This window comes from Agelaius tricolor, unplaced genomic scaffold, assembly GCF_023055355.1.
Source record: "Agelaius tricolor isolate 1412-34295 unplaced genomic scaffold, bAgeTri1.0.p SCAF_13, whole genome shotgun sequence".
In the NCBI taxonomy this organism is placed as follows: Eukaryota; Metazoa; Chordata; class Aves; order Passeriformes; family Icteridae; genus Agelaius; species Agelaius tricolor.
Window position 1 is genome coordinate 16,783,516 of NW_027269273.1, and position 13,270 is coordinate 16,796,785.

At 44.9% G+C, this 13,270-nt stretch overlaps 1 protein-coding gene across 3 annotated transcripts in view; it reads left to right on the forward strand.

The window, feature by feature from the left end:
* NDST2 (N-deacetylase and N-sulfotransferase 2) overlaps positions 1-13,270 on the forward strand; it is a 123,883-nt gene that overhangs the window by 102,854 nt on the left and 7,759 nt on the right. For all 3 annotated transcript variants that reach the window (XM_071438896.1, XM_071438897.1, XM_071438898.1), the window contains 6 exons: positions 5,449-5,536; positions 5,712-5,866; positions 7,366-7,551; positions 7,951-8,079; positions 11,665-11,847; positions 12,651-12,747. In XM_071438896.1, the coding sequence (XP_071294997.1) occupies positions 5,449-5,536; positions 5,712-5,866; positions 7,366-7,551; positions 7,951-8,079; positions 11,665-11,847; positions 12,651-12,747 (838 nt within the window). The remainder of the gene's footprint in view (positions 1-5,448; positions 5,537-5,711; positions 5,867-7,365; positions 7,552-7,950; positions 8,080-11,664; positions 11,848-12,650; positions 12,748-13,270) is intronic.

Consider the following 13,270-nt stretch of genomic DNA (forward strand, 5'->3'; position numbering starts at 1 on the left):
GACCCACATGGGAAGGCGGGATAGGTGGCCAAAGCTCTTGGGAACAAGGGCTGCTCTAGTGATGTTAAAAACAAACCCAGACAAGATTAGTCCAAAAGATGCTTTGTTTGGGTTTTAACAGGGCAAAATGGAGGAATAATCTGTGATCAGTAAGCAGAGAATCTCAGGCAAAGCAGATAAAGCCCAGATTTATCCATTTAAAAGAAGCTCTCTGATTGCAAAGCCACATGAGGTTAATGAATTTTTATTTTTTAAAAGCGAGAAATAACTACATGGATTTGTTGATAGTGTCTCACCATGGGGAGAGAAGGGGATATAACAGTAACAGAACAGCTGGCATTTTCTTTGGCCTTTTATATGAAAGCTCTGTTTCAGGGCTGATTTCTCAACACACAGCTCCTTATCTCAAAGCTTAGATTACAGTGGTCAGGGTAGTGGTTTGAAGACTGGATGTTGTGTGAAGGTATAAAATTGACTCTGCTGTCCCAGTGAGCCTCTTTGCCATATGCAGGTCCACATTCAGCGACCTTCCCAGACAAAACGACTATTAAAAGAAAGCAGTGAATATCATTTGATCAAATGCATGCCCGTAGTACACAAGAGAAATGTTTTTATTTGTGATGCTTAAAGGAGACAGCTTTCTTCTTTAACAAGAAAAAAAGGAATTGTGCTTGCTTTTACTTTAAAGATGATAACCCTCGAGTTCCTGTTTCTGCTGAAACGCTGCAGCAGGAGCTTGCAGTCCTCAATAGAAGTGGAACAGTTGATAAACTCTACAAAGAAAATGTTTTTCCTTTGTAGAGTTTACCAGAGATTTGAGCTGCACATAATTAACAAAACTAAATCTCAGAGAATCCCTTCTCTTCTCAATTTATTCCACATTTAGTCTCTTCTAAAATCATAATCCTTGGAATTTACCAAACCTCCATGGAACTGGCCAACAAAGACAAGCCGTTTCTAATGCAAAAGGATCTGGCTTTTGTGATTCTTTCTGGTCATCTTTAGGTATGAGGAAAGAAGATTAAGTAGATGAGTTTTTGCCTCTTTTGCTGGTAATCTCTGCAAGGGCATAAATAGTGAACAATCATTGCAAGTGAGTCTGAGAGCAAGCTAAGTGAAAATCAAGGGCAGTAATTTCATTTTGGATTATGAATGGTGAGGATGCAGAAGAGAGAGCCTAGTGATGGTGACTGTCAGCCAGCTCTTGCCTTTCTAAATTGTAGAGGGTGATCTTACCTGCAATTGAAGTACTCAGCAATTTTTAGCTCTCTGATTCTAAGACTGCAGTGGAGGTAGACATAGCAGTACCATGAGAGCTTTCTTTTTTGCCAGTGTTGTTTTGAGCTCTGTCAGTGCTGCTGTACGCTGCCCAGGGCACTATCTGCCAAGACTGTGTTTCTGCCACATGTTCCTAGTATGGTTTGCATGAGCATTGAAAAGAGGCTGCCAAAGCACTCCGCTTTCTTCCTCCATTTTTTTATCACCTCTTTCTCTTCATTTGCCCATGTACTGTTTTCTTAGAGTCGTGTTCTTTTCTTTTCTGAGCATCTCACTCTTGGCTTTATTTGCCTATTTTATTTTGCCTCTTGTTAGAGGGAGCTGAGATAGGAAACATTTAGGGTTTGTGCAGAACAACTAAATTCTCTGCAAACACTTCCGGAAGTTAAAAATTTCTTAGCTTAAAAAGCAAATTTGCATTAAGATTTAGCCCTGTATTACTCCAATACTAAGGACACCCTGTTATCTTAGGAAAGGATTTGGCTCTAAAGAAGCTCCCAATACAGTCAGAGTCCCAATACTTTCCCTGATTTCTTCCTCACTCTTAGAATGAGGAGAGATTTTATTTTCCCTGGATGACATCAAGAGCTTGTAGTGACTGTTTAGGAAATCTCTGCAGATCTGTCAGTGAGATACAGATTTTTAATGTACTGCAACAAAAGACACAATTTTAAATGGTTTTCCCCTAACATTTGCTTAGAAGTAAATAGTTATTGTAATTTGATATTATTAAAAAGCCTTTTTTAAAATGACAGTTATAGAGTGAGCTTAGACATTGTTACCATTGTGTCCAGAAGTGTGCCTTGGAATGTGGTTTTCTGTCACTTGGGCCTGCAGCATGACTGCCACAGTTAAGTACTAAAGGCCTCCAAAAATACAGGTTGTGCATGGCAGTGAATGCTTTGATAGACTGTGACAAGCATGAAGCAGTCTGGCCTTGATGTGGCTTAAGAATTCCAGTGGTCAGTGCTGGGAATCTCTTTGGGGACCCCATCAGTGCCTTGCTGGGGTGAGCCTTTAGCAGGGAGCATAGCTGGGCAGGCGCCTTTCTGGCTAGTTAGTGGGCAGGCTTGTATCTTGGAAGGCTTTTTGAAATAAAAGATAACAATAAAATATAAGAACAGATAAAAAGAGATACTTGGATGGATGGAGGGGCAGTTTTCTAGGGGAATAAAGTCTGCCTTTTAGAGGTGGGAGATAGCTTAAATGCCAGCCATCTCTCATACCATGTGAGCAAACTGAACTTCTTAAATATGCAAATGAAGATCTGTTCACATCTGGCTGGCTGTTTTCTCTCCTAAGGGGTAGCCTGCTCCACAACTCTTGATTGCCTTTTGTTTGAGTCTTAGAGCGTATTATGGATACAAAAGAAATACCACTTGAATCACCTGTTAGATGTGGTTAGTACTATCATATTCATCTTACTTTATGAAAGAGAGTGCAGAGAGAAGTGCCATCTTCCAGCCTGCATGATTGCACCTTATTGCAGCTTACCTCTTGAGACCTCTTGGAACCAATGTGGAACCAGGGAACACGGAATGCATAATGTGTTGAAACAAATGTTCACATACTGGCACCTTAGTCTCCTTTATCCTGTTCAGGGGAAAGGCATTTCATCAAACCTGTGCTCTGCCACCTCACGGCCGTGACTATGACAAGGACCCAGCAGCAGCAGAGGGATGGCACACCACTAACAATAAACTTGCCAGAAAGCTGGACTCCATAGGACTCCATAGTCTCTGAATTTCTGGGGGCCCCACAGTTCCTCCCTGTTCCCTCCCCAGGCACAAAGGATTGCAGCCTGCTGGAGCAGGGCTTTTTGGGATTTATTCTCAGACAGATGTGTTGTCATGGTAACCCCAGCCAGGCTTTAAATCTCTTTCTGTGCAGAGGAATGCTAAGCCTCTTAACCGCTGTCTTTCCTCCCACCACTTTCCTACTCAAGCTTGGGGAACTGGATGTGCCTTTCAGGGCAGCAGAGGGAAATGTTGGAGCTTGGGACAGCTCTGGAGAAAGAAAAGAAAGTGGCACTTTCCTGTCTGAATTACTGGGTGATGTGTTCAAGGTGCTGGTCCCAAATTTGAAGTGATCTTGTAAACCATCATCTGGACGGACAGACAGATGTTTTTCCAAGGAGAGATGCACAGCTCTTATTCTGTGCTCCCTGATGTGTGGGGTGAGTCCCAGTGTCTTGCTGGGCCACATAAAGGGAACTCGACCTCCCATTGCCTGCTCTGGGTCTTGTACTGCAAAGTAGGCTTCAGCCATCAGTTTTGCTGGCACGTCACTTTTTAAAAGCACTGCCTGTATTTGTGATGGGTTCTGGAGATGTCACCTGCCTTGCATTTATCAAATTACTGTTCCTGGGTGGGGACTGAGGTAAAGATGTGGTAGGCAAGTGGCCATGGAAAAACTAAAATCTTAGAAATTTGTCCCCAGCTGCATTTGGTGTCTGTGTTGTGTGGATGTGGGAATGAGGAACAGGCAGTGAAATATGTCTGTAGGGAAAAGTCTGAAAGCTTGGATCCTTCATAGAGAAGCATTGAGAATGTCTTGTAGCACTGCACCTGTAATCTGTCTGTCTTCCCATCCTGCCATGGTAATGGACTGCCTGCCTTGAGTGTAAAACCACTCAGCATATGTTTGAGGTGAATGGGTGATTGAAGTGAATTATAGAAGCCATTTTTAAATTATTCTGATGACCAGTGTTTGGTTAACAGTGGTTTGATCTATCAGTGGCAGCAGTGATTTGTGAGGTTATCCATAAGAAGTTGGTGTCAAGGCACCTCCATGGAATGAGTCTGCCTTTGTGAGTGCACATTCACTGCTGAGGGAGTGGTGCACCCAGACAGTGCCTATGGAGTGTGAGCTGTGTGAGGGCACCTTGTGGTGCTGTGTTCTGCTCCTTGGGCCTGGGGAAGAGCAGCTGATGCAGGAAGATCTGTCCACCTTCCCCACATGGTTTGCTAGGTCTGTGTGCTTCCCCCAGAGTTATATTCCATGTTTCCTGTGTGATTACATCCAACTGAAGTCTGGTGTTGAGAGGTCATCACCTTCACCTTGGTGCAGCCACAGATCCATTGCTTTCTGAGAAAAGCTATTAAAATCTAAATAGCCCAGGCAAGGACCAAGTCTGTCACCTGCCAGCAGCCCTCCTGCTATCCCCTTGTTTGATTGGGAATTCTCCCACAGGGAGATGCACCAGTGATATTTCCCCAAAGCACACAGGTAGCAGCAGAGTGTTCATCTCACAGCTGCTCTCTTTTTATCATTTTCCAGCAGAAGAAATTTGACTAGAATTAGTTTGTGTCCTACTTGTCTGTGACACACTGAGCCTCTGGGATTTGGGTTTTGGTTTGGTTTTTTTCTGTCAAGGCTGTGTGCTGTCTTACTCTGTACCCTGCTGGCCCCTGAGGTTTGTGGCACAAGGCATCTTCCCTTTGGTTAAAGCAATGACTTTGGACATTTAAAGTCATCGCAAGTGAGCACAAGAGAACCTGTAGGAGATGCAAGGATTGTGAATGTTGGCTTTCCCAGATTTTCTTCCCAGAATCCAGGAAACTTTTTCTGCTACAAAATTTTGGCACTTTCAAGGGAGCACAAAGTCAGGGAAACCTATTTGCTGTGGCAGGACTCTTTGCATAGGTAGTTCTGAGAATCCACCTTTCCTCTTTAAATAAAAGCCCCCTCCCTTTGGATCACTTACTGTTCATGATATTGACTTCTTTCATCTGTGTACCATAGACCATCTTCCTTTTCACTAGGACATAGACTGAGAAGGGGCAGAGTTTCATTAGCAAAGTCCCAGCCAACATGGTTGAAAAGGGAGCATTGAGGCTGAACCTGTAAAGTGTAAATAATCTATTGCTTTCAAGTGAGATTTATTGTCCTTTTGCCTTAGGACAGACACTCTGGGTCCCTCATATTGAAGTGGAGAGCATGACCTGACCATGGTTTTAAAGAGGCATCTTTTAGTACAGCAGAACTACTTCAAGTTAAGTCTGTGTATGAGGAGCACTTATCTGCTCTGCTCCACTCCAAGGGAAACAATGCCTAAGCCCCATCTCTTGTGATACCTCTTCAGACTCAACTGGGCAGTAGAACACAAAAATCATGTTACAGAGGAAAAAATATTAATATGAACATTTCTTTTCCCTTTTGTTCAAACAGGCTTTACTGAGCACTCAGAATAAGCTGAGAACTTTAGTCCCAAATTTCACCTTCAACCTGGGCTTCTCAGGGAAATTCTACCACACAGGTAAGCCCCTGGCACTCCTTTGTCTCAGCACCTGCATACAGCCCCTACCTTGGGGTGTGTCTTGTGTAATGCAGTAGAGAGAGCATGACTGTTGGAGGGGGATTAGCTACTGCTTTTAAACATTGAGCCCCTCTTCTGCCTTTTGATTTTGCACTTCCTTTTCTGCTTTCTGTAGGTACAGATGAGGAAGATGAAGGGGATGACATGCTGCTCAAGCACAGGAAAGAGTTCTGGTGGTTCCCTCACATGTGGAGTCACATGCAGCCTCATCTTTTCCACAATGTCACTGTGTTGGCTGAGCAGATGAAGCTGAACAAGCAGTTTGCTGTGGTAGGGAGCATTGCGGTTTATTTACTTTACAGTGCTAATGCTTAAACATTTTTCCCCTGGAATAGCTGTTTGGACCCACTGAACCAAATACTAGTCTAGTATTTCAGCTGCATTTAAGCAAGGCAGTTCTGGAAGTTCAAATTGATGTGTACCTCCTGCTGTCTTGAGGCAAGAAACACCATTCACATGCTTGCCTGTTCCATGGGACATGTTTCCCAGCACCTGCATGGCCCCAGGCAGCTCTGCTACATTCCAGGGTGCAAATCCCAAAGCTCTTGTTTCCTGAGGTGTGAACTTGCAGTATTGCCATCCCAATGCAATTAATTTACAAACTCTGGCAGTGAGCAAGCATTTCCTTTTCCATCCTTATTTAGTGTGGTTCTGTAAGGAAGTCACCTGGTCGAGAGTATAAAATGCTCTGTCTGCTAACAGCCCTTCTTCTGGCCTTTCAGACAATGTTGAAGGAAGTTACTTAGCTAGGAAGCACAGAAGAAATTCCCTGGGTTTTGGCAGAGGAGAGGGAAGCATTGAACATCCTGCATTGATGGAACAATGTCTGTTTAGTTCTTACAGCTCAGAGTTGAATATAGCATACATGTTTCACTGAAAAGAAATGTCCTCTTCACCTCTAGTTTGGTTCTTTTGATGGTAATCCCCTTGGGAATAACAGGCTGCTGTCTTGTGTTCCTGTGACACACATAGATGAGGAATGATCATGAATGCAGAGCACAGTCACAGCATTATAGAAACAATTTAGGCTCCTCCTTTTCCTGGTTAAATAACAATGCAGTCTTTTGCAGAGAGACAAAGCACAGAACACAATTACACATATTTAACATAAAACAGGCTAGCAGTCAGAAAAGGTTATTGCATCATTTAGGGGCTCTGGTTTTTTCATACACCACCAGGGCAGAGCTGTCATCATTGATATTGTTACCAGAAACATTTAGTGGAATTAAAACCCAAGAAATTCAGAAATTTCCTGTCATTTTAATGTAGCTCCAGGCCCCATCTCTTCACCTGCAATAGTCTCTTGCTCCTTGTCTGCTTTTCTTTGAATTGCTAGAGACAATACAGATCCCAGTCATCTTCCTTTTCTCTATATCAGTTAAGGAAATTTTGTTCTCCTTCTCTAGCGACTCACATCTAGGCATTGTGGGAGTAAGATGTGTCACTTAACAGCATTGATTAGTTTGTAGTAACCAGGGAGCCTGACCTGAAGGTTCTGAATTAATCTGATCTGTCACAGCTGCAAGCTACAAGACCATTCTTACAGCAGCTGTTACTAATGTTGAATGTCCTTGTTGGTACAGAATTCCCCTTCTAGTTCTACAGATGCATAAAGCAAGAAGTATGAGCAGTATTTCAGTTTTCCCAATCCAGAGAGTTTTCATGTTCCTCTGTCATCTTGCTCCAACTTGGATGCTGTTGCTAAATATGATCCTTGTTAAGGCTATTAGTTAAATACTGAATTATCAAGCTGTATATTCTGCTTCTAGGAGCATGGGATTCCTACAGACTTGGGCTATGCTGTAGCCCCCCATCATTCTGGGGTTTATCCTGTCCACACACAGCTCTATGAGGCATGGAAATCTGTTTGGAGCATCCAAGTAACGAGCACAGAGGAATACCCACACCTACGGCCTGCCCGGTACCGGCGTGGATTCATCCATAATGGAATCATGGTAAGCACAGCAGAGCCCACTTGCCTGCCCAGGGAATGGTCTTCTCATGACCTCCATCAGGGACATTAATCTTAATATCACCAGTGTTTCCAAAATCAGTAAGTGAGGCAGAGAAGAAAAACTTAGCTAGGGTCAGTTCTGTGTTTCTCAGAACAATTCAGGTGTCAGTACTGAATGGAGAGCAAAACCAAGCCCATCTAGACTAAATGGAAATCCCAGGGGCTTGTTTACAGTGTGATGAGTTAGGTGGTTGAGAGGAATAGCAAGAGTCCTCTGCACCTATGTCACTTACACCCCTTACTCTTTATATTGATCCATGAAGTGCTGCTTTGACTCATTCTCACACAGATGCTGCTGCATCTCCTCTTGTCTAACTTTGCTTTTTTCTCATATTGCCAGGTTCTGCCTCGACAGACCTGTGGTCTTTTTACTCACACTATCTTCTATAATGAATATCCTGGTGGCTCAAAGGAGTTGGACAAGAGCATTCGTGGTGGTGAACTCTTCCTGACGGTGCTTTTGAACCCAGTAAGTTCATCTGAAAGGGGAATTTGTGCACAGCTGTCCCAGTGCCTGATATGGGAAAGGACTAGATCTTATTGTGACCAGCTCTGGCTTGTGTAGGATCTGCAGCAGCTGTGGGTCTATGGCAGCCCCAGCTAAAAAGCTGTAGGAGTTTATACTTTCAGGTCTGGAAGCCAGCCTTCTGTCCCTATTGCCTGAGATAAATTGTTTTCTTTACACACCACAACCAAACCTTCCTGCTTGATAAAAGTCTGGAGTAAGGAGGTTGTTCTTTGTATTACGTATGGAGTGATCAGTCAGATGGAAAGAAACTGCTTTTTTCTCTTGACCATTTCTTTTCTGGGCTTATGTTCCCATATGCTGGGTGAATTGCACCTTGCCCTACTCTGTAATTGTCAAATCTTGAAGCATGCAGAAATACCCTCTGTGAAAGTAAAGGCTGTAGTAGGTCTCTCCAGGAAAACCAGTTGCTAGGCTGTAATCTAGAGATCTTTACTGATCTAGGAGGCCCTGCCAAAGAATTAATAGAAACATAGTATCTAGAACTACCCATTAAAATTTACTGATAAGATATGATGGTCAAAGCTGCTGGCAGTAATCTGTGATCCAAAAACAATTTAGGAAAATTGTGTTCTGGTACAGGATGAGCTTATTTGCCAGATTTACTGTTGGCTCTTTGTGGTGACTTAGAACTCTTTCAGGGACCTTCGGATGCTTCCCATGTTTACACTTCTGCTTCCTTTTGGCAGTGTAGCATTTCTCTGTGTCAGAGCAGAGTGCTGTGCTCTAAGCTCCTCTGGTGTTTGCACAGTGACTCAGACCTTGCATTCCCCCCCTTGCTGATAGAGCCATCTCAGGGGCCTGATAGAAAGCTGGCCAGCTCTGCAGCCCCAGCAGTGATCCGTGGCAGACTTGGACCAGGCTCTTCCAGTCCTTTATGGTGCTTCCAGCTCCCATTAAGTGACATGGAGGAGTATCCAAGCCTGTATGTGTGTGATCAGCTCCACAGTGCAAACAGAAGATGTTTGATCTTCTGACTAGTGAACAAGGTCTGATGTCAGAATAGCTGTTGATCCTGAGCACAGGCTGATTGCTTCTCACAAACACTTCTGCTCACACTGCGCCGGCCGGTTACTGCTGTGCCCACAGCTGCTTGTTATTGCAAGGGTGCTCATACCCCTCTGTTTCTGTATGCTAGGCTCTCTGGGATCTTTGCTCTCATCTTTCCTCAGTGTGAAAGAAGGGAAATCACAGCACACTGACAGCAGAAGGGAGGGGTGAGGAGCGAGGTGTTACTTCCAAGTCAGTCTGCAGAGTCAGTGGGTGTGGATGAGAGGAAGGGAGGGAGACGGCCCTTGAGTGTAGCTTATGTCAGAAGGAGTGCTCGGAGCTGTTCTGGCAGCAGTAGCTGTGAGGGGGCAGAGCAGGCTGCCAGGCCTTGTTAAACAGTGCACATGTTACAGGCTGTGACTGCACGCTCAAAAGTCCAGGGAAATGGCTCATTGGCTGGATTTGTCTTTTCTTCTTCCAAATCCAGTTGCTTGTGACTGTTTGCAGGTGGCAGCATTACCTGTGTGAGCCATTTTACCAAATGTAGTCAGTCTTGAGACACAGTTGCTAATTTGGAGCACATGCAGGCTGGTTTTTTCATTCTGGAAATCATGAAGGGGTCCCAGGTGGTCTCCTTTGTCCCCCCTGCTGCGATACTTGATTTGTGCCAGCGAGCCAGACTCCTCATACAGGAAATTTTTCCTCTGTGTATTTCACCAGCAAATCAAAGGGATGAGGCATATTTTGCTGTCACAGAACCTCCCTGATGTCTCGCAGAAAGGGGCAAAATACAGCATGAGATCCTCTTGCCACCATGCCTTGCAGTTACATAGATCTTTCTGTCCTCTGCTCTGTGTTGTATTTAGCACATCCTTACATAACAGCACCAAGCACACGCTGCTCTTTGAAGTGTAGTTGCCAGAGCCTGTCTGGCAGGGCCTCTCTGTCAGCTCAGTAGGGAACCAGAAGTGAAAAACTCCCAGGCAGACAAACATGATAAATCCTGATCTGCACTTACTTTCCATGTGTCCCAGAGTCCTACCAGTGTTTTCTGTTGCCTACCCAAAGATGCTGGGTTGTGAGCACTTTATGGACAGAATTAGGTTTGTTTCATACGGTCTTGGGGATGGCTCAGGCACAAAGAGCTACTTTCTATCAGTACCTCTTCTTTTGCTGAGACCAACCCATGGTGACACTGGGCAGAAAACTGAATTCAGACTTCCTCAGTGCCAGCAAATGTCTTCATCCCAAGACCATCTGTCTCCTGCTTCCCCATTTTGCTCTTTTCCTACTGTGAGTGGGAAAGCCATTCCTGTCCCCTGCCAGGGAAGCCTGTCACTGCTTCCTGACCTTACCTGGTGTCACCAGAATTGAACCCAGGACTGTACAGCAGTGGGTGCCCCTACTGTGATTGAGGTCATTTTCCCTCCCTGCACTTGCAGACACTGGGCAAGGCGTGCTAAATCAGCCATTCCTCCAGTGGCCTCAGTGTTCTGCTTTTGTTTTTCTAACTTCTAACCAAGGTGTGGTTTATGTCTGGCAAGGTGCTGTTGTGTTACAGACATGGGATGCTGAATTCTATGGGACAGATTAAAACCACACACTAGAGTTAAGCTGACAAGAGTCCTTCACACTCTTTTCCAAAAATTAAAATAGTGAAAAACTGACAGGAGGGAAATGTATCTACTTGAGGGAAGAGATGGCTTGGCACAGCAGAGAGAGTGCACAACCTCCTGATCACTGCAGTGCTGAGGCAGCTGCCATGGCTGTTGAGTGCCACTTTGCCCATGGATGTTAAAGCTTGGCAGGACACTTTTCAGGGGCTGCCTGTGCTGAAGGTTCTTGCAGGCTAAAACTTACCAGCTGGTGTCTCTTTCTGGGACAGTATCCTGCTGCAGTGTCTCTTTGCAGTCTCTGTTCAGATCCCCAGACACACCTGTTTATATTTTAAAGTGGGAGTTGCCAGTTGTTCCTTTACATTTGAGATGTCAGTTCCAAAGAGAATGAAAGCTGATGGGCTGTGGGCCCACGAAGGACTCCTGTGACAACCGTCCCTGTGCTGTGTGGCCTGGCCTGCAGTGTGGTACCCCCTCCCTGGCCTGCTGCCCTGCTGTAGCAGACTCTGCAGCTCAAGAGGTTGCCCTGGTTGTGCCTTGGGGAGGGAAAGGGAAGCCCCTGTTTTCCCATGAAAGTGGCTTTGCATGGTTTTTGAGCAGTAGGGAGTTACTGACTAAGCCTTGTTCACCTAAATGTCCTAGAGCCACTTGAATGGCATTTTGAAACTGTTCTGGACACATATCCAGGGTTCAGTTACCATGACCCTGCACCATTCCCAGGGATTACTGAGAGGTCTGTGCCCCTCCTCTGCTGAGTTCTTCTTGTCTTCCAAGACTGTTTCCTGACAGATGGACATTTGTCAGCCAAGACAGCCATGGCATTCTGAGTTGTGAACAGCTTCTTGCTGACCATGGAATCAGACTAGGCAGAAATAGTTCTGTTACCTGATTTACCAGTATCCCATGTCTTTTTTATTTTCAGATCAGCATCTTCATGACACACCTGTCCAACTATGGGAATGACCGTCTGGGACTGTACACTTTTGAGAGCCTGGTCAAGTTTGTGCAGTGCTGGACCAACCTTCGTCTGCAAACATTGCCTCCGGTCCAGCTTGCAAAAAAGTACTTTGAAATCTTCCCACAGGAGAAGAATCCTTTGTGGCAGGTGAGAAGGCAGCTTTTACTACTCCTAGTGATTTTGTAAGAGGTGTATCCCACATTTGAAGTGTAGCAAGACTGCTGATCCAGAGTACAGAGGGGTAAAGCATAAAGCTTCTAGGTTTAACTTTTGTGGCTTCAGGTTGCCTGTGACAAATGGTAAGGTGGAAGGGATGGGGAGTAGGAGCAGTAGGACACAGTCACAGTGTGAGCTTAGGGACACGGATTGACTGTCATACATGACCAGGGGCCAGCTTGCAGGCATTTGGGTCATTAAAGGGTTTGTTTTAGAGCAAGCTGCTGTGAAATGTAAAGTGTGCAAGCAAGAGCCCTGTTTGGTGCTGGAGGAGCTTGCAGGCATGTTAATGTGATTAATCTCAAAGTAATTTCACACTGCAGAATTCATGTTCATTAAATAAAAACACACTTATTCCATTTTATCCCAGTGCAGCAGCTCTCTGCATGGTAATGAGCAGATGAAATTAACTGAAGGTGATAGAGTTGTCTGTCTGCCAGAAGCTCACAGATGCTGAGCTGTGCTGTCACAGTGGCCCAGCCCAGAATGGCTACATAGGGCAAGGCCTGTGGTTAACGCTCTCAGAGGGACTTTGGATCCCGTGTCACTGGAGCTTTTGAAAATAGTCCCCAGTGTTTTTACTTAACACTTGATGCCTGGCAGAGCAGCAGTGTGGCTCTGAAGTATTCTTCATATGCTAGGAGAATTTTCCCCAGAGGACTGGCCCTTCCAGCTTTTCCTCCCCTTGCCATTACCTTCTGTGGTAATGCTTAATCTCATCACTTGTGCTACAGAATCCCTGTGATGATAAAAGGCACAAGGATATCTGGTCGAAAGAGAAAACATGTGATCGACTCCCCAAGTTCCTCATCGTGGGACCTCAGAAAACTGGTAATGTGAACACTGTTATATAGATTGTGGCTTCCATCTCACTCTTGCAGAGAGCTGGAAAGGTCCATGCTGTAGCTCTATATGGCTGCCCTTTGCACAAGCTGCCAAATGGCCACAGAGGACATTTCAGACAATCTCAGATATGTTCTAACCTAAATCTGGCAAGTCTGTCAGTACTTTTCCCCCCTGGCACTGTGCTTGGCTTGCCCTACCTGTTTTGGCTTTCCAAAAGCTCAGAGAACCTGTGACCTTAGTGTGTCACAAACAGGCTGTCAGCAGGACTAAGCACACACACTTAGCAAATGCTACAATGAATGTCCTGTAGTGCTTTTATTGCTGCAGATCTGTGTACCCACTGCATGCTCCATGTCACTGTCATTGAGAGGGAGAGAAACTCCTTTGTCTGATCTCTGTCACCACCTTTAAACTGCTGTGGCATTGTGGCTGGCAGTGACATAGCTGTATATACTGTACTGATGATTCCCTTCTAGGCTGAAGAGAGCAAAATCTCTTCAGCTAAGAC